Below are 19,903 nucleotides of genomic sequence, written 5' to 3' on the forward strand. Positions count from 1 at the left end.
TCGAAGGTCACTCATCGCAAATAATTATCGGACGGGAGTTGCACAAAGGGGACAATGCTGCGCACTGAACTCTTTGTAACGCCATTTACATGTAAATTCTGCTTTAACTTAAAAATTAAATCGTCACCTGTTCAACGCCTCGACTTTCACCATATGCGGATCCACCTCGGCCTTGAAATTGGCCAGCTGCTTGATCTGCTTCTTCACCTCGTCAATATCACTGCCAAGCGGGCCCATCTCTGCAAATCTATCTTCGGCCTCTTGCAAGAACTCCAACAAGTTCTGTAGCGTCTCGTGGAACTCCATCGCTTTCTCCATGGCGTCGATCAAATTCTCCTCGCGTCTGGCGTACAGAGCGGTGACGTTATCCCAAGCCTGATCCAAATCTTCGATGTGCTTTCGTACTTCAGGTTTATCCGGCTCGCCACATAAGCCCATCAATTCGTGTCCTGATGTTCGGACTTGCTCGACATCTGGCTTAGTCTGATCGATCTCTTGTCGAATTTCTTGCAACGCTACTTGCTGTTGCTGGATAGCAGCTGGTTGAGCCGCCGGTGGTGCCTGTCCAGCCAGCGCATCTTGTAGTTCTCTCAGAGTGGCCATGACTCCGTTCAGCTCGGCCCAGAATTTTTCAGCGACGGCTAGAGTGTCATCTAAAGTGTGACCGCGATCGGTCGTGGCCTTTTGGACGTCGGTCCATAATCTGTTAAGTTTATCCAGCTTGCGTTTGATGTCTTTCACTGTCGGATCGGCCCTGTTGCCGGCCTTGCTGATCACATCGTCCGCTGCTTTTTTAACAGCCGCGTAAGCCTCGGATCTTTGAGCAAGATCGTCTGCTAAGGCAGCATTTTCTTCCATCTGGTCGCGTAAACGAGGCGGATGAGCACTGATGGGTTCAGCGCCGTTCACCTGATCGGCGGTAGAAGACAATGCACGCAGCATACCCTCCAGTTTATCAGAGAACTGAGAGGATTCCTGCAGTGCCTGCTCCAACGCCTGTTGCCGGCCTCTTAGCTCAGCTCTCAATGCCGCATAGCGAGCGTTATCATTGTCCAAGATGTCTTGCACTTTTATACCTTCTTCTTCGTTGCACAACTTGATGAGCGCTTCACCGGTCTTATTGAGCTTCTCCACTAGAGGTTTATGCTCGTTAATGCTCTGTATAAGAAGCTCATTTTTGTCCTGTTGCGCCGCTATCAAGTCGGGCCGCAGTGCAGGCATAGGTAACATAGCGACTTGTTGTTCAGCCTCCTCGAGCCAGCTGACCAGGCCAGCGTGAGTATCGCGAAGATGTTCTGCTAATGGTAGAGCTTGCTCGAGAGCTCCCAATCTGTCTGTTGATAAAGCCGATACAATTTCCATTGTTTCGCGCAAGTCCTCCATCTTATCTCTGATAGTAGATGTATCTTCGTGCTGAGCATTCTCGCGTATTACTTTCTTTGCAGTCGAAATAACGTCACGGACTCTACCTTTCTGACTGGATATATCATCATTAAGCGCTTTATGTTCTTTCAATTGTACTCTAATAATTTCAGGCTCGCTGCTGGGCGGCTCAGCCTCTCGAAGTTGATTGTCCACTTCTCTGAACCAATCGAGCAAATCGTCGATATCGCCAATCACCTCCAAAGATCGCTGTTTGCTCAATTGAATTCTTTCTGCCTTTCTTTGGATCTGTTCGGCAATTGCATCGAATCGCCTGTTGTCCCTGGTTACGAGACCTTCGATTGTCGCAGCACCTTCTCCCGGCGACATTTGACACAGCTGCGGGCCCACAGCGTTGATCTTATCCAAAACGGGTCTATATTCCGATATCTCCATCTCAAGTCGGATAATCTCTTCCTCACGAGGTTCGGCGGACTGCAAAGCAGCCTCCGCGCCTTGCATCCAATCCATCAGACGATTGTGATTATCATGGAATTGTTGCACCAATGGTAAGGACTCTTGGGCATGTTTCAAAAGATCTGAGCCGCGCGTGACAAGATCGTTAAACCGTCGTTGCAGAGAGTCCAACTTGTCCTTCAGTTGAAGTGCTTCGTCGCTCGAGATGTGTTTCATCAGTTCTAGGCCGGAATCAACGGTACTGTCGACTTCCGTTTGTCGCGTGGATACTTCTTCTGTAAGATCCGCGAGATCTTCCATTTGTTGTAAAAGCTTCTCCGTATGTACAGCCAATATGCGATACTTCGACAATCGGATCTCCATGTTCTCCATCCATGCTTGTAAATCTTGATACGTGAGAACTAAATGACGTAAGCCTTGTCTCGAACGTTGTAACAAGCTACCGAGAGCTTCGGATCGTTCAACCAAAGCTGCGTATCTATCTGCTGCATCCTGAAGTTTATCAGCCAACGTAGTAGCCTCATCTTCGCCTACCAGCGACATAAGTTGGCTAGCTATCTCCGTGAGTTCGCTAAAATCTGGTGTCTTCGATATAATATCCTCATGAAGTATATCATGTTCATTGACACGCTGTTGTATTTTCTCTTCGTCGGTAGGAACCAATTCCATGTCCCTGACTTTCTTCTCCGTCTTATCCAACCAGATAGTAAGTGGTACTAACTTATCTTGGAATCGCTTCGCTACCACCATTGCTTGCTCAAGAGCATCCATCCTCTCCGCGGCGCTTTCCGTCAGATTATCAAATCTACCCACTAGATCATTCAATTGTTTCTCAATAGCCTTACGCTCCTTTGGATCCGCATCGGCGGCTACCTCTCGTCCCATATTGTAGAGAGACGTCATAGAATTTTGTCGGTCCATCAACATCTTCTTCAAGAATTTCTGTTCTTGCAGTTGCGCCTTCACGACTTTGTAATCTGAAGAAGGTGGCTTTTGATTCGAAACCATTTCTTCCGTATCGGTCAACCATTTCGCTAAACCATCTAAAGCCTCTTGGAACTTGCCCGACTGCAATAATCCAACGTCCAACTTGCGATCGCGCTCGTTCAGCTAAAAATAAATAAATTAAACAATAAAATAATGTATGTTGTTAATTCTCGCATAAATATGTCGAATAAATATATACATTCCTTAACATTTAGATATAGATCGAATGCTTACTCTATCTTTTAAGTCGTTCCACCTTTCGTTCATTTTATCAACGTCTTTTTCGATATTACTGGTATTGACATCTCGTCCTGCAGTTTGTATGAGGCTTTGACCGAGCGCGTTACAATCTTCAACGGCGTGTGCTAATGGTTCAATCCTTTTAATTTTGAGAGTTCTGAAGTCCTCCTGCTGAGCTTTAATAGAGTCCACTTCGGATCCCACAGGTTTAAATCTTCTGACTTGTTCGTTTGCATTATTAATACCCTCCATAACATTTGCGTGCAATTGATAGAACTCTTGTAACTTGTTCAAAGTAGAAGTGAGTTCATCTTCTCTGTTACGCGCTCGCTCATCCAGTTTTCCAATTTGCCGTTTAAATCCGTCAACCTGATCTCTTGTGGCTACAGCGTCAGCAGCGAAGCCATAATCAACCAAACGTTCACCACGATTCTCCAAATCGCCAATTTCTTCATAGAGTTTGTTAATTCTGCTAACAATCTTGGCAATATCCTCTAATTGTCCTCTTACAATCTTGATTTCTCTACCGGGTGCTTTCATGGAGTCTAGATCTTTTTCAAGAGCAGACAGATGTTGATTAATCAATTTCGCTTGATCATTAAATTGCGCGACCGCTGTCGCTGCACTTTGCAGTTCGTTGCATCTGTCATCTAGTTTCGCTTGCAGATCGTTAATGCGATCAGTAACATTGTCAATTTCGTCTTGTAAATGTGTCGCATCGACGCCTTGCTCGCCGGCTTTGTTCACAAGATCATTAGCCTGTTGTCTTACACACTGCAAAGGTTTCTTCAAGCTCGTTGTTTCCTCTCGCAAGTTCTAAAAATTACATAATTAGTATATATTTTGTATTAATCGTAGTTTTTATTTTGTGCGTGAAAATATAATAAATCTAATTACCTTTATCCTATCAAGAAGTTTCGGATCTTTAGCCGCTCCACCAAGAGCATCATGTGAAGCTAACTTATCTTCACAACGTTGTAAACCGTGTTGCAAATCGCGTAAGTTTTCATTGAAGTCCATTAGGTGACGTGCGGTATCTTCCAAAGATTGCGTTCTAGACAGCAAGTCTACAAAAAATATATAATTAAATTATAATATTATACAATAACACAACACGCAAGTCTAAGCTGTAATAAATTAAGATATAATTACAATAGCGAATTTAAACATACCATTATTTAATTTATCCCATCTAGTTTTCATAGCACTAAGCTCGTTCTTTACATTTTGCTTATCAATATCACAAGCTCCGACAAATGTCTCGCCTAACATCTTATTATTTTCGAATTCTCCGGAATGTTTCCATACTTCGTTCCTAAACGATGATAATTCTTTCAGTTGTTTCTCGATGTCCTTGCGTCTAAAGGAGGTGGGAATCAAACTATCCAATTTATCCTCGGCTTGTCGAAGCCATGGAAGAAATACATCTTGAGCTTTATAGTATTTCTTGCAATGTTCCGCGCAGGTCTGCAATCGAGTGTGCCTTTCGACAGTATCCTTCTTCAAACGGTCCCACTGTGATTGCATCTTATCTAAATCACGTTGAAGCGAACGATTTTCAGTTTTCTGAGACCGCGAAAGTATGTCGCGTCCTTTGTTCAACAGCATTATGACTTCGTGCTCTTTACCCATCACATTACGATAAACGGGCTAAAAATTATGTTTTGTTTTTATCAATAAAATAAACTGAGAAGACATGAAACATATAATTAAAAACAGAATTTTTTAAATATGGTACATACCTCGTGATGATCAAGTTGCTGTTGCAGTATTTCTCTATCAGCAGACACTAGCAGTTTTTCAGACATATTTCCAAGTTCGTCCGCGAGCCATCCCAGAGTTCTACTACAGGAGGCCTCGAATTGTCTTCCATCTCGCAGATTACCTTCGATTTCTGCTTTTCTATGATCCAGCTTCTTCTGCAAGTTATTGTACATCTTGCCGACTGTGGCGAGCTTTCCTTGAATCTCGGATCTCGATGCTGGATCACTTAGAACCTCACACAACTGTGCACCGGCCATTTCCACGTCCGCTAACAATGGTCTCTGACCTTCCAATTGTCTTTCCAGATTCTCGATCTTACGAAGCTGCTCTTCGGGATCCTTCTCAAGAGTCAACTCGTCTAAATTATCTGAGATTCCTTGCAGAGCGTCTCGCAACCGGTTAAGACTGGCATCGAATTCACGACTAGTATCAACAGCGTCACCTAAACTCTGAGCCCTCTCGTCTAATCTTCCCATTTGATCTGCCCATCTCTGTAAAATACTCTGCAATTTCGCATTTATTTTCTGACCATCTATCGAATCTATGGATATCGTGACGAGGATACTTTCTCCGATTTGTACGAGATGATCCAATTGCGGTTGCTGAGTTCTAAACTCCTCTCGCAAAACCTGTACTTGTTGCACTTGACTTGCGACCATGCGAGGGTCAGCCGAAATTGGTCCTAAAGCGCCCAGCATACGCTCTTTAGCGCCAAGCCAAGAGTTAAGACCATCATACGTGTCATAAAAATCTTTAATATCTTCTAGGAATTTAATTCGATCCTTGCATCTGTCTGAAATTGATCTCCACCGGCTAGCAACGTCTTCCATCTCGTCGTTCAATCTATCCACACCGTCAGCTCCTTTCTTACGTCTGACCAAATCACGCACTTGCGTTCGAGTACTATCCAGCAGAGATTGCTTCTCGTACATCTCTTCAATGAGAACTTTAACTTGTTTGACCGTTTTGTCCGCATCATCTTTAGTTGCGGGCATGCTTTCTTTAGGCAATTGCCGCTGAATCTAGTGACAAAAATTGTGTATTATGCTCTGCTATATAATATTTTTTGCAATGTGTATTTAAATATCAAATATACATTACAATTAAAAATGTAACGTTATTCTAAAAAATAATTACCTTATCTAAGAATTGTGAAAGTGTTTTCAGATGGTCCAAATGTTTCTTCAATTCCTCCCTAATATTATCTAACTCCGTTTGGCGATCCGACAATCTCACACCGAGTAATCCGTATCTGTGATTAATTTCCGAAAGTTGCTGTTGAACAGGCGATAATTCCTCGAGATGGAAACCATCTTGGCTCGAACGGCGGCTGCTGAATCCACTGCTACCACCTGGGGAGACCGGACTTTGAACTGCGTAGGATTTAGTGGGCGACGGCGAGCGACCGTCTTGTGACATTCGCAGTACTACAAAAAAAATGACAGAAAAAAAGATCAAACGTAATGGAAATAGCAATGATCATGTGCTGAAAAAGATGCAATGTGAAAGATATATGAGCTAGTAGTTGTAATTGATAAGTTACTAAATTGGTAATAATTGATTTGCAAAAAATCAACGTGCAAAGTTTGCATCATAAAATCATGCTATCGAAAAGTATCTATGCAAAATCGTACATGTAATAATAGCAAATGTAATACCTGGTCTCTTCGTCGGACTAGCACTGCCACGTCGACGCGTTGGACTTTCGCCGCGTTCCTTCATCAAACTGTCATAAGCAATACCGAGATCATTGATTTTATCAACCGTATTGCCGTAATCGCGATATTCTTTTTGTATAGGCTTCAAATCCTCTTGCTGTATTTTCAATTTGTCCAAATCTACGGCGACCGGCTCAAGTCCTTGCACCTTGTTTTCTGTACGAGTAAGCCAATCAAGTATTTGATCCCGCAATTTCTCATAGGCTGTGTGTTGCTCCGCCCTTGATTTGCACAATCGTTGTTTCTCGTCGAGCAGATTGTTCAGTTCCTTCCACTGAGACTCGAGTGCTTTGATCTTATCTCTAATCGCGCCTGCTTCGGTTATATCCTTCTTAGAAATCAGATTCTTTCCATTACGTATGAGATCTTCGAAGTTTCCGCGCTGATCCTCGCGCATGTCAATCAGTTGAGCCATCTTAGCCTCGTATTCTGACATGTCAAGTTTGTTCAGATCTCTCGAATCGAGAACTTCCATCATATGCGCATACCAACTCTCGAACTTGGCCACGTCTCCGAGGAACTCGTTCAGGGCCTGCGCGATTTCATCCAGGAATTCACCGCGCCTCAAGGATTTATCCATTAATTTCTCAAATCTACTTTGCACATCCTTCAGCTTGCTTTCAATACGTTTGGCAATGCGAACGTTGCTCGAATTCAAGAGCAGATCCTGAGCGTTCGCTGTAATTGTTTCTACGCTCAAACGATGACTATCTAGGTCTGCTTGAAGTAATCGCTGTTCTCTTTGCTGTTCCTCCAAGCGTTCCTTCTGCAAACTTGCTGGACGTTGAAGCGACCTATAGAATATACGATTTATTAAAGATAAAGATAAGTTTAAGATAACACAAAATAATTCAGAAATAATATAATTGTATATCTCCTATACTTACTTAAATTGACTTTCAACATTGTTCAGCCATGCAACCAGACTGTCCAATGCATCCTGTACTCCTTGACTTCTCACCAACGCTGTGTCAAGTTCTTGACATTTATCAGCCAGAGCATTACTGAGTTGTTTGTACTTATCTTCTACTACCCTTACTGGTTCCTCAAGCTCTCTAGCCTCGTTGATCGTTAGTTGGCCTTCCAAAGAATGTAACAGCGCCTCAACGCTGTGTTTAGCATTATCGATTAGACGTTCATTAGCAAGGAATTCGTTGTTCAACGCCTTAGCTTTGCTCAATTGATCCTCTACTTGTTTCGGTTCCGCGGCAACAGGTTCGGAAATAACTCTGATAACTTTCGGCTCAACGTCTCTCAACCACGTTCTAGCTTTGTCTAAAGAATCGTGATAATCTCTCTGTTTACCGCCAACTCCCGACAATCTGTCTGACAGGAGATTCGCTCGAGATAATAGATCTTTGTATCGAGCAGTTGCATTGGATACTTCGGCTCGTACCGGTGAATCTTGGCTAGCTGTGGGCTCTTTATGTGGCAATCTTTGTGGCAAGCTGGTCCTGAAGTCATTAAGAACTTGGAGATACTCTTTACTCTCATCAACGAATTTCTGTGCAGCCATTGTAATAAATCTCAAATCTGCTTGATGAGCAATAACATCACTGATGAAATCGCGAGTTGTATCTGTGCTGGTACTGAGTTTGTTCAGATCGGACAAGGAACGCTCCTTATCCTCGAGCACGCTTCTGGCTTTGTCCAACCAAATCGAGAACGTCATCAGCTCATTCCTATATGAAACAAATCGATTAAATTCAGAAGACACTAAATTATACTGTAATTACATGAAAGATACTGACTTGAACTTTGTCAGTTCATCTCTCGCACCAATAAGACGTTTCACTAATTTGTCAGTACGATCTAATGCTTTGTCGAATCGAGTTTTTAAAGATCGACCATTCTTCTCTAATGTGGACACTTCATCGCTAGATAACACGTTGCTGCCAGTCAAGACGACTTGTCGAATTTGATCTAGGCAGGATGATACGGGTCGACTGTGCGATTCAAGATCCTCCTTTATTTCCTGCAAGTAACACATTTCGTACGTAATTATTTAATTCTATAAAATAAACATATTTAGATAAATTGCTCGATTAACACAAATTATAATTATATGAGTTCTACTGCTTACTTTCATGATAATTATCTGTTTTCTCAATTCCTCTACGTCTTCCTTGACGGTATCTTGATTCGCCAGTCTGTTCTCAACTTCGGAGACCCATTGTAGAAGCTTAGATAGTGTTTCGTCGCAGAGCTTGTACTTCTCCTCCACCGCTTGCTGAAGTTGGAAAAAAACAATTCATTTCTATCTATTAGTGTATTTATTTCGCTACATTTAATGTGCTAGAAAAAAAAATAAAGTAAATCATAAGAATATCGTTATCTTACCAATAACGATACAAGCATCGTATTAATTAAAGATTAAAGAAATGTAGGTAAGCTTACGACATATTTCACGCATGCAAACACAGGCACACTTTTAACGTACAGGTAAAATACAGTATTAAATGATAGCTTTAATTTATCTGCAAGAACTGCATATTTCTCGTATCAGATTTTTTTATATGCAGTTTAAAGCATAAACGATAACAGTATGAAGAGAACGTAATTGCGTAATAAAACACGTTCCAACAAGCAAATAAATTAAAACGCACAATGACGGAGTAACGATCGTGTGATGATGTACTGCATATAATAATGCGTATGATACAGTAATGTACAATGTGGAGAAATTTCCGCTAACTCATGCTAGCGAAAACATAGGTTCGTGATAAGTAAACATAATCATACCTGAAAAAAAGGAAAACATTTAAATATAATAATTATCATAACTCTGAGTAGACAGGTATTAAAAACTAGTTGGATATTAAACGTATATTAACAAGTAAATTGATAAAATTAAGTCAAGATATACAATTGTTAATTTCATCATAATGTGTTAATCGTATAAATTTTTTAAAGATCGGTAAATAAAACCAACTAAGGAGAATCCAAGAACTTATTTTTTACATTATTTATTATAAAAAAATCTTTTAATCGTGGAATAATATATTAGGAAGTGCTAATGCGGTGCTTACAATTATTACGTTGATCTTGATTACCGTCAAGCGTTTCACATTACTTAACATTACGTTAAAAATGATATAGGCAACAAATATCAATCAATCATAATTGTCTTATATCTCTTAATGCAATTCTGTTATTTCTTTTACATATTACAAAGATAATTGACTATTATTAAATTTTATTTTTTATTATTCACCAATGCCTTTAATTTATTTGCCACAATCGTCTTACATCCCGATTAAACCAATGCTTTATGAAGAATAATGAAAGGTAAAGAGCAACATGATTATGGTTGCATGTCCTTTCAGCTAAATCCTTCTTCTTCTTGGGTAAACGTTAATTTTGAATAAAAAATGCCAATTTTTTATTTCATACATGCATGCCATACACATTAGTATTTTCAGCGAATGATATATTTTTTTTCCAATTAAAAAAAGTCCATTATCATCCCATGATTGAATCAGACGATCGCGAAATATTTTCATTGACGTTTTTAAAATAAATTATATGAACTTTCGAATTGCGCTGCACATAAAACAATGGAAATTTTATTGCAAAAAATAAGATAAATGAGTTAAAATTATTAGCTTAATGATAAAATTAAAGATTAACGATAAAATTATAGATTAATGTTACTTAATTGATTAAAAAGGGATTAGCGTTGTTGATGCGACAAAACTTGGCTTAGGATTAATGATATTCTGCGTGGTGGAGGAGATTGTTTATGATACGATGTTCAATACTGTCCGATGGTTTGTAGATCGCCAATTGTAAACGATGAGCTCAAGGAAACGTACGTAGTGTCCAATTAGTGTCGTTCGTGATGATGGCCGACCTTTACTGAACCCATTAAGGTAATGAAAGAAGGTAAGCACGAAGGTAAGTATGGTGTATTACATGATGAAAGTCTGAGATACACCGTTTGATGTGAGCATTCCGATAAAAGGAAGCACGGGGATGATTCCTCTATGAAGTAGAGGGAGAAAGAGATAAGACCAGAGTGAGAATAATTTTAATTTATGCCCATGCACATTACGCGTATTATTCTTCTCAATTTTCGATCGATATGTAATAAAAATGTCATGCGAATGCGAATGAAAAACAAAGTCTTAGAGGTCCCGTGCGGGACCATCATACCAGCAAGCGGCTCTCTTCGCGAATGATAATGATATAAAACTTCACGTCAGGTTAGGCAAGGCAAGATGTGACAGAGAAAGAATCGCACGACAATAAAAACGTAATGTTGATTCGTGTGACAGCGTAATGATAATCACATCCAATTCTCGAAGAAGCTGTTAAGAGAATTGTGAGTGGAAACAATAGCAAACGTAAACTCGGATGTGAGAAAAATTGGAAACCCAAACAGCAAGAAAAAAAAAATAAAACGAACGGAGAACAAAGAAGAATCAATTGGTGCAGGAATTGCAGGGATACGTAAAAGGCATTCTGGTTGGTCCTACTTACCCTGGCTTCAGCGGCGAGTATATAACCCCGCTCCAAGGCCTTCATGAAGTCGATACTCTTGCCATCAGTGTCCTCGACTAATCTGCCTCCTATGGAATCTACCTTCCCGCTACTCATTGCTTCTAACAGACTCGCGATATTACCCGTGAACGGATCTTTAATCACGGTGGTGGACGGATCGATTAGGCCCGACTCGATTGCATCCGCCAGCGTGAGGCGCCTACGATCTAACACGGAAGTGACAACGAAGGGGTCATAAAAGCTGCCCGTGGTAGGATTGTAAAGATTGAACTGCAGCGCTTCGATGAACGAAACGCCGTTCCTCGGGGTGATCAACAGGCTGGCTTCCAGAGCCTTGGGCAAACTGTACAACTTGGACGTAGCAGTGTCCAGCACATTGCCCTTCTCAGCGTCCATCATGCCCTTACGGAACGCCTCCGGCAATTTTACCAGTTTCTTCTTCTGCGAGTCTTTAATCAACGCCGAGTCCGAGTCTACGATACCGAGACCGACCGCCTCTTTTAGAGTCAATTGTTCGTTCGAGATCGGATCCGTGAATTTGCCCGATTCTAGCGACAGATACTCTTTCTCCATTGCCTCCTCAAAAGTGAAAGGTTCCCTAATGAATACGGTGACATCACCGAAACGCACGAAACGCGGTTCCCTTTTGCTTCCGCCGTTCAGTTCAATCGTGCCTCTGACGGAAGGATCTACGACACCGTCCGCAATCGCTCTTGCTGTCGTCACAAATCGACCAGTTCTAGGGTCTCTTACAACTGACATATTCGGATCAATCAGTTGATAGTTAATCGCTTCTTCTAAAGTGCATTCTTTGACATTTTTATCGCCAAGTCCGGCTTTAGAGGCTTCTAAGGGTGATCTATGTGCTATTTGTTGCGCTAGAGGTTTGTCGATTGTGACCAACAGACCTCTTTCTAAAGCTACATCGATATTAAAAGCGCGTGTCGTCTTAGGATCCAATATTCTTCCTCGAGACACATCGACCGTCCCGTCTTCGATGCCCATTAATAGCGACTTGATCTGTCCGGTCGTCGCATCCTTTAAGGCGGTAGTATCAGGATCTACGAGACCGCAGTTAATCGCTTGAAGCAGGTCATGATATTCGTTAACAACAGGATTAGCAAATTTACCACTATCGCTACGGTAAAGGTGGCACTTGATTGTCTCCTCGATCGAAAGAGGCGTCTTTGATGTGACGATGAAGCCCTTCTTCGCTGCATCTTGGAGATTAATTACTTTATCAAGCTCGCGGATGACATACATGCCACGAATGTCATCGACGATGCCTGAGGAGATTGCTTCGGCCAGTGGGATGTATTTATTAGACCTGGTGCACTTGATAATCGATGTCAAGGGATTTATTAGATCCACTTGGCATGACTCAGCTAACGTCAGCTTGCGGTTGCTGGTTGGATGTATAAATTTGCCTGACGAAACATCGTACATATTCATTAATATCGCCTCATATAGGCCAAATCCCATGCTCTCTATATCGACAATAAGACCGAGTTGTAACGCGACCGATAATGAAACTGAACCACTGGTGCCGGGTTCTTTGAACATGCCGGTGCGCCTGTCAATTACGCCAGCACGACATGTTTCCGCCAACGATAACAAACGTTCTCCACGCTTGTCCCAATAACACGGTAACGTGGGGCTAATTACACATTTTCTCATCGCTTCATGCAACGTCACGGCTCTACCTGTACTGGGATCAGTGATCTTGCCTGTGTTATCATCGTACAATCCTTGATGGATAGCACGCTGTAAAGACACGGCTGCTCTATTGTCAACAATCAGACCAGATTCAAAGGCGTCCCTCAGAGATACGTTCCTGTTACCCTTGTTGGGATCTTTTAGGTAGCCAGTAATGCCGTCCATGTAGTCAGATTGTATAGCTTCCATTAGTGTCATCGTTTTCCAGATGCTGGACCTCGTATCTTTGACGGTAACCGAGTCAGCGTCTATTAGATTCTTTTGAATAGCTTCCAATATTGTTAGGTAAATTCCTGTCTGCGGATCTAAAAATTTGTTGGTCCTCTCATCGAGGATGCCCTTTGAAATTGCCTCACTGAAGCTCATAGGTCTCCTTGTTTCAAGGAGCAAACCACGTTCCAGCGCTTCCTGGAAATCTACAGGCGGTCCTCTGGCATGACTAACTGTTCCGGATTTGGGATCAACTATGGAGGTCTTAATAGCCTTATTGAATGTCATCACGTCGCCGTTGGGATCTCGTACGATCGCGGTAGTTGCATCTATCACACCCATCTTAATCGCGCGATCAGTAGGAAGCTTCTCTTGCGTGTCAGGTATTGTGAATTGTCCGGTCTTGGGATCGTATAAACCTTTGAAGACGGCGTCGGGTAGGGATATCTTACGTTTCGCTGGCACTATAAAGCCGCGATCTAAAGCATCAGTTAACGAAAGAGGCGCACTGGTACATGGATCCACTGCCGTACTGGTCTTCGCGTTGATAAAGCCATGTTTAATAGCGTCGCCCAGAGATATAATATCGTTGTTTCTCGGATCTTTAATCGATGGACTGTCTTTGCTAATAAAGCCTTTCTCCATCGCTTCCTCCAAAGTACAATTACTACCATCAATATTAAAAGTGCCTAACTTTGGATCATAAATTTGAAGAGCTAAAGCTTCTTGTAGCGTCCATGGTTTTACGGTACTCAAAATGTATCCTTTTTCAAAGGCGACGTCCAATGTCATAGAATGCGGATAAGTCAATGTTCCTCTTACTAAATCTATTAGCTTATTTTCCTCTGCTTCATTGAGAGAAATAACGTTATCTTTTCTATCGTCTTTTACTACTGTAGTAGAGCCATTAACATAACCAATGGCTAATGCCTCCTTCAGCGTTATATCTTCACCCGTCATTGGATTCAGAACGAGGCCGGTTTTCGGTGAATAGTATTGCTGAACAATAGCGTCAATCAGCGAAGGCACGAATGGTGTTGTGATAATTAAACGTTTATGAAGCGCTACGTCCAAAGGCAGAAGCTCTCCCGCTTTCGTATCGCGCAAGCGACCTGTACTGGGAATCAACAAATTCATAGTCAGCGCATCATCCAACGAGACGGATGAACCGGCTTTTGTATCCTCAACCTCGGTGATAAAAGCATCAACAACACTTCTACGAACACCTTCCTCAACGTCAATCAATTGTTTAGTCAGAGGATCTTGTATTTTTCCTGTCTCAGTATCGTAATGACCTTGCCTAATAATAGCTTCTAACGAGATCGGTTTGCGAGAAATGGGTACAATTAGACCTCGTAAAAACGCAGTCGCAATATTGATTTCCGTTCTTATTTCTGTATTCATGACAATGTCCTTGTGAAGATCTACAATGCCGGTCTCCAACGCTTCAGAAAACGGTACGATTTCATCAGTAATTGGATTTCTCACGCCAAGCACATCAACGTCGATGAGTCCTGTATCAATAGCTTCGTTCATGGACAACACTTGTCCCGTTTTTGGATCTTGAATTGTTCCTGTGATGGGATTGCACACGCCAATATCGATAGCTTCTTGCAAGTCTAAAGCCTGCGGTTCTGCAAACTGTTCTGTATCTGTTTCGTCTTCCGATTCCTCCTTGATCCATCCCAAGCGTACCGCCTCGAAGAAAGGTATCTTTTTACCGGTCTTTGGATCGACCATGTAAGCGACGTTTCTGTCTACGAGAGGTCGGCTGATTGCCTCGCGTAGTTTCACGTACAAATCCGTCTTGGATGATAGATCCTTGACGAGTACTCGGTCTGGATCGAAGACTTTTAGGTTCAATACTAGATCGTTGAAGGAAGAGATGGTACCAGTTTCCGGATCCAAGAATTTTTCTCTTACAGGATCAAATACTCCAAGTTCCGCAAGAACCTGAGGCGTTAATTCTCTCGTAATGATTATTGAAATGGGTCTTGGCATTTCTTCGTCCGTGATTCTTCTCAATTGGCTATCGTCTTCCATTTCTATCTCTGTAGTTTGGATCTCTTCTATAATTCTTGCATCTGAAAATGGTTTCTGCGTTTCCATCAAGCTCAACATTTTATCTTCACTTTGAGAATCAACATGAGATTTCTGGGTAATTTGAATTTGACTTGAAATCATTTTTGCAGATGGACTTGATTCTTTCTTCGCTGAAACAGATACTTTTGTCACGGATGCACTCGGCTTCGACTCTTTAGATTTGTGACTTGAAATTGCATCAACAACTGCTTTTCCAGCCAAGACTGGTGCGGCTACGACTGCCAAGAGACCCATTTTCGCAGCTTCCGCTATGCTAATCGAATGATCCTTCTGATCTCGCGCAATCTTCATTTTTCCAGTGGCAGGATCGAGCAAACCTTTCTCGAGTGCCTCTTTGGTAGTGATAGATTCTTTAGTTTTCACATTATAAAGTACGGAGTCGGATTCGATTAGCCCCACTTTCATTGCTTCTGTCAAATTGTAAGATTCGTTCGTCTCGGGATCTTTAAATGTCTCAGTTTTTTCATCGTAAATTTGCTCGACCGCTTCTAACACAGTCAAACTGTTATTGGGAGATTTTCTGGGTGTTACGGATTTACTCTTACTAGATGAAGTATCGAGGATTCCTTCCTCAACGGCTTTAGCAATAGGCATTATGATACCGGTGCAAGGATCAGTATAAATTCCCTTTTCCATATCTACGAATCCTTTTTCCACTGCGTGATTAAAGGACATCTTGATATCTTTCGTCGTGAATTCCTGTTTAGTTTCAGATACATCCTTAATGATACCTCTTTGTCGTGCCTCTTCAATAGTAATGACATTATTGGTATTAATATCTTGTACTTCCGTTGGGTTCTTCAGCGCATAACCTGGCAAAAGCTCAACAGTCTTGGTCGTAATAGTGTGGTACGATGTAACTGTTTCAGTAATGGCAGCTGTGTTTTCATCACGAGGCGATTTGATGATGAGTAGACCAGACTCGACAGCTTCGGCAATTGGAATCGGAGTTCTCGTAGTAGGATGAAAGAATGTAGCCTTGTCCCTGTCAATCAATCCTGATTCTAAAGCCTTCGTTATTTCGATACTATCAGGAGTCACTGGATATGGTAATGCCATGATAAAATCTGTCTTTATAGCGTCCTCCAGTGGTAAATGCTCTCCGGTAATTGGGTGACGTATTTCTTTCTTGCTGATGTCTATCAATCCACGTTTTAATGCAACGGGGAACGTCATTCCCGCCGGCGGTATGTTGGAAGATTTAGTCGGTCCCTTTAACTCAAGTACTTTGTTCTCTATCGCATTCACCAGATCTACGCTACCGCTCTGCGTTTTGACCAACAATCTCTCTGCATCGACAGTATCGTTCGCAATGGCGGACTGCAACGTTTCCGTATGGCCATCAACAGTGAACATCAAGTTAGATAGAGGATCTACTATCTCGCATACTATAGCCTCGTTGAGAGTGAGATGCACGCCTGTTTCTGGATGAACGATTTTACCCTCTACAGGATCTAGCAAACCTTGCGTATACAAACTGGAAACGGACAAGCTTTTCGCCAAAGGTACTAATATATGCGCGCTCTCTGAATCAAGGATTCCACGATCAATAGCCTGCTTGATACTAAGCACATCGCCCCTTTGTGGATCCACGATCTGACCTTGATTGGCGTCTATTCGATTGTCACGGATTGCTTCAGAAAGAGTGATCGGATCCCCTTTCTCATTACACATTTTCTTAGCGAAGGTATCTGCTGTTTCCATGTCGATGAAACCACTTTGCAACGCCTCCTTGACGTTTACTATCCTCTTTCGCATCTTCTGCAGAACGATAGGTTTCGCTTCTTGTTCCGGACTTTGTGATAGTGTTTTCGCTTTACCAATCGTAACTTGATACCTCGGCTCGACCGTCACTCGCGCTCTGGTCTTCGTGCCTAAACTCTCGCCATCCGTAACGTCATTGGCGGATTTCGACAAATCAATCAAAGTTATATTTGTAACGTCCTCTTTCGATACATGAACTTTTCCAGGTTCATCGTATACATGTTTCACAATAACTTTTTCATTTTCATCAGACGTACCACTCACAGATTCAATAATTGGTGAAGTTGCGTTATCGTCCATTGGAATGATGCCACGTTCAATGGCGACTTCTCTTGGCACTTTCTTACCAGTTATTGGATCTTTGACCATCGTCCTTTGTACCGCTTCTATGGCGGCTGCGGTGGCCGCAAGGGGAGCACCAAGAACAGCCACCACTCCAAACTTTGCCGCATCGATCAATGATATCTTTCTGCCATCATCGATTTTATATTCGCATGTATTAGTATTCAGAATACCGCGGTTAACAGCTTCCGCCATGCCAATGTCTTTACCTGTCGTTGGATCTTTGACAATTACAGCAGTAGACGGTATCGTTCCTTCGGAAACTGCGGCTAAGAGATTCGCAGATTTTCCAGTTTTTGTGGAGATTACTAAGGCCGTTCCTGGATCATAAATCACTCCCTGAGTTACCTGCACCGGATCCGGCATAGACATTTCGTCGCTAATTTTTATTTCCATTTGCTGAGAAGGATCGCCAACACGCGTCAACTCTACTTTATCGGGCTCACCTGAAACTCTTGTGATCTGAAGAAGCCTCTGATTAGTATTATCGCTGTCTATGCTCGATTCGCCTTCCAATATGATTAATCCATTCGCAACCGCTTCTCTCATCGAGATTTTTTGTGGATAACAGTAGTGACCCGTAGAGTCCAGAATATTCTTTTCTAAGCTTCGCACCAATGACACCTTTCTTCCGTTGGAGGGATCAATAACAAAACCAGAACTCGGATTGATGATCTGCAAGTTAATACACTCTTCGAAAGAAACCAATCTGTCGGTGCCTGGAATTATGAAAAGACCTGTAACAGGATCAAGTAGTTTCTTATCGATAGCTTCAGCGAGTGCCCAACCATCCGTTGGTAATTCGAACACCTGTTTATTCGTGAAAAGACGTTCGTTTTTTATGAATTTCGTGATCTCTGATGTGCGATTCGTAGTTGGTGTAACTGATGTGATTACTTCCATATCTTGTTTTTCATCACGCAAAGGTGATTTGGGATCATGACTTACTACATGAGTTTGATCGAACGAACTCGTTTTCGATGTTATTTCGGAAATCGACCATTTGGTCGAGTCGCTAACTTTTGTCGATGATGAGATATCTTTAGTTGAATCTCGCGTGAAAGAAACAGAATCAGTCGTCGCTAATGGTGCGATCGTCAACGTAACTGAGGATGACTCTTTCATCGGTGTAGACGATGCTCGCGGAGCAATTTCTTTGGTAATAATAGTGGTAACCGTGCCAATTGCTCTAGGTGGTGATTCACTTCTTCTACTTCTAGGTATTTCATCGATATTTGTCATCAAAGTACTTTCGAAAGTTGTATGTAGCGAATCCGAAGTACGTTCCTGAGAATGTTCATGTTGGCGAACGTCATCACCGAGCAAACTTTGCTCAAAGGCATCTTTGATGGACATCGTCACTCCCGAATCAGGATCCCTAAATTCATTTTTACCTTCGTCGATCAAACCGCTGCTTAATGCTTCTTCATAACTAATTTTGTAATCTCTTGTAACAGTTTCACCCGTTTGCAGAGTCGTCACGTATTTTCTGATAGTCTTCGTCACAGTTTGCGTGGTGACTGCGATATTCAATAAACTGGTGAGCAGTGCAGCACCGTCGGGAGTAATGAGTCCTCGTTTGATCGCCTCCTCCAAAGGCACTATTCTTTTGCTACGCGGATCCAACAATTGACCAGACTTAGGATCTAACAATCCGAGCAGCACAGCCTCGAGTACGCTTGTCTCGCGCCCGTTCTCGGTAATGCCGATGCCACGGCTTAGCATCTCCAGTACTTCCGGCCTAATATAACCCTGTTCTTCTGCTTCGCTCAGCGAAACGGTCTTTCCGGTTTTCAGGTCGATCGTGAAAGTACCGCCGGACTTTGAGCTGATCAGACCTTTCAATAATGCCGCATTCAAACTAATGTATTCGCCGGAAACTGGATCTTTAAAGCCATCGATGTCGAAGATACTTTTCTGAGTCACCGACGTGATCAGGCCTTTCTCGACGGCTTGAGGAATAGGGAACTTTTCATCCTTCAACATGTCGCGATACGTGCCGTCGACTTTAATTATACCGCTGGTTAAGGCATCGGCTAGCGTAATCATTTCGCTGGTTCGAGTATCTACTATGGACTTGATGTTCTCCGAGTCTAAGACTCCGCGTGATATAGCCTCCAATATCGTTAATTTGCCACGATGTGCTGGACTGGCGATTTTGCCTTTGTCATCGATAATTTCTAGATCGCAACAGTCCTTGAGCGTCATCGGCTTGACGATCAATTGCCGACGACGAGCTTCCTTAAACGGCAGCTTCTCCATCGACAAGCCGTGCATATATCTACCGCTTTTGGCATTCAATATACCGTGTTTCATAGCCTCAGCCACCGTCATCTTGCTGTCGCTCCTTGTATCCACAATCTCTTTCACATTCGCATCAATAATGTTTTTGTCAACGGCTTCGTCCAATGGATAAGACTCGCCGGTAATCCTATCGACGATGCGGCCGGTCCGATCGTCCACAAGACTCTGCGATATTGCGTCGGAGAGTGCGATGGCACTACGGGTTACCCTAACGGTCACGTCCACCTTAGTAAGATAGCCGCGTGAGTATGCCTCCTCAATCGAAATCCGCTCGCCATTCTCGGCGATGACCTCTCCCGTGGCCGGGTCCAATAAGCCCTTTCTCATCGCATCGACAACGCTAAATCCCGTGGTGGCGGCATTACTCCCGCCACCATCATCACGACGTGCTGTCGTTACCTTAACTCGATCCG

The 19,903-nt window shown here is 42.5% G+C and overlaps 2 protein-coding genes across 12 annotated transcripts in view; both read right to left on the reverse strand.

Annotated features, from left to right (window-relative positions):
- Nucleotides 1-19,871, reverse strand: part of shot (dystonin-like protein short stop) — a 37,681-nt gene extending 17,810 nt beyond the window's left edge. For 5 of the 11 annotated variants that reach the window (XM_018512190.1, XM_018512188.1, XM_018512192.1 and 2 more), the window contains exons 1-11: nt 11,031-19,858; nt 8,632-8,778; nt 8,300-8,523; nt 7,436-8,230; nt 6,489-7,342; nt 5,968-6,257; nt 4,809-5,852; nt 4,239-4,716; nt 3,964-4,133; nt 3,061-3,882; nt 128-2,949 (exon numbers count right to left, since the gene is read on the reverse strand). In XM_018512190.1, coding sequence (XP_018367692.1) covers nt 128-2,949; nt 3,061-3,882; nt 3,964-4,133; nt 4,239-4,716; nt 4,809-5,852; nt 5,968-6,257; nt 6,489-7,342; nt 7,436-8,230; nt 8,300-8,523; nt 8,632-8,778; nt 11,031-19,817 — 16,433 coding nt within the window. In that variant the 5' untranslated portion in view covers nt 19,818-19,858. Of the gene's footprint in view, nt 1-127; nt 2,950-3,060; nt 3,883-3,963; nt 4,134-4,238; nt 4,717-4,808; nt 5,853-5,967; nt 6,258-6,488; nt 7,343-7,435; nt 8,231-8,299; nt 8,524-8,631; nt 8,779-11,030 lie in introns of all 11 variants that reach the window. The other 6 variants (XM_018512184.1, XM_018512185.1, XM_018512187.1 and 3 more) reach the window with 3 other exon arrangements.
- Nucleotides 19,870-19,903, reverse strand: part of LOC108764123 (plectin) — a 69,642-nt gene continuing 69,608 nt past the window's right edge. The window contains exon 16 of the mRNA XM_018512175.1: nt 19,870-19,889. Within this exon, the coding sequence (XP_018367677.1) occupies nt 19,870-19,889 (20 nt within the window). The remainder of the gene's footprint in view (nt 19,890-19,903) is intronic.

The sequence above is a fragment of the Trachymyrmex cornetzi genome, unplaced genomic scaffold, assembly GCF_001594075.2.
Source record: "Trachymyrmex cornetzi isolate Tcor2-1 unplaced genomic scaffold, Tcor1.1 scaffold393, whole genome shotgun sequence".
Classification (NCBI taxonomy): Eukaryota; Metazoa; Arthropoda; class Insecta; order Hymenoptera; family Formicidae; genus Trachymyrmex; species Trachymyrmex cornetzi.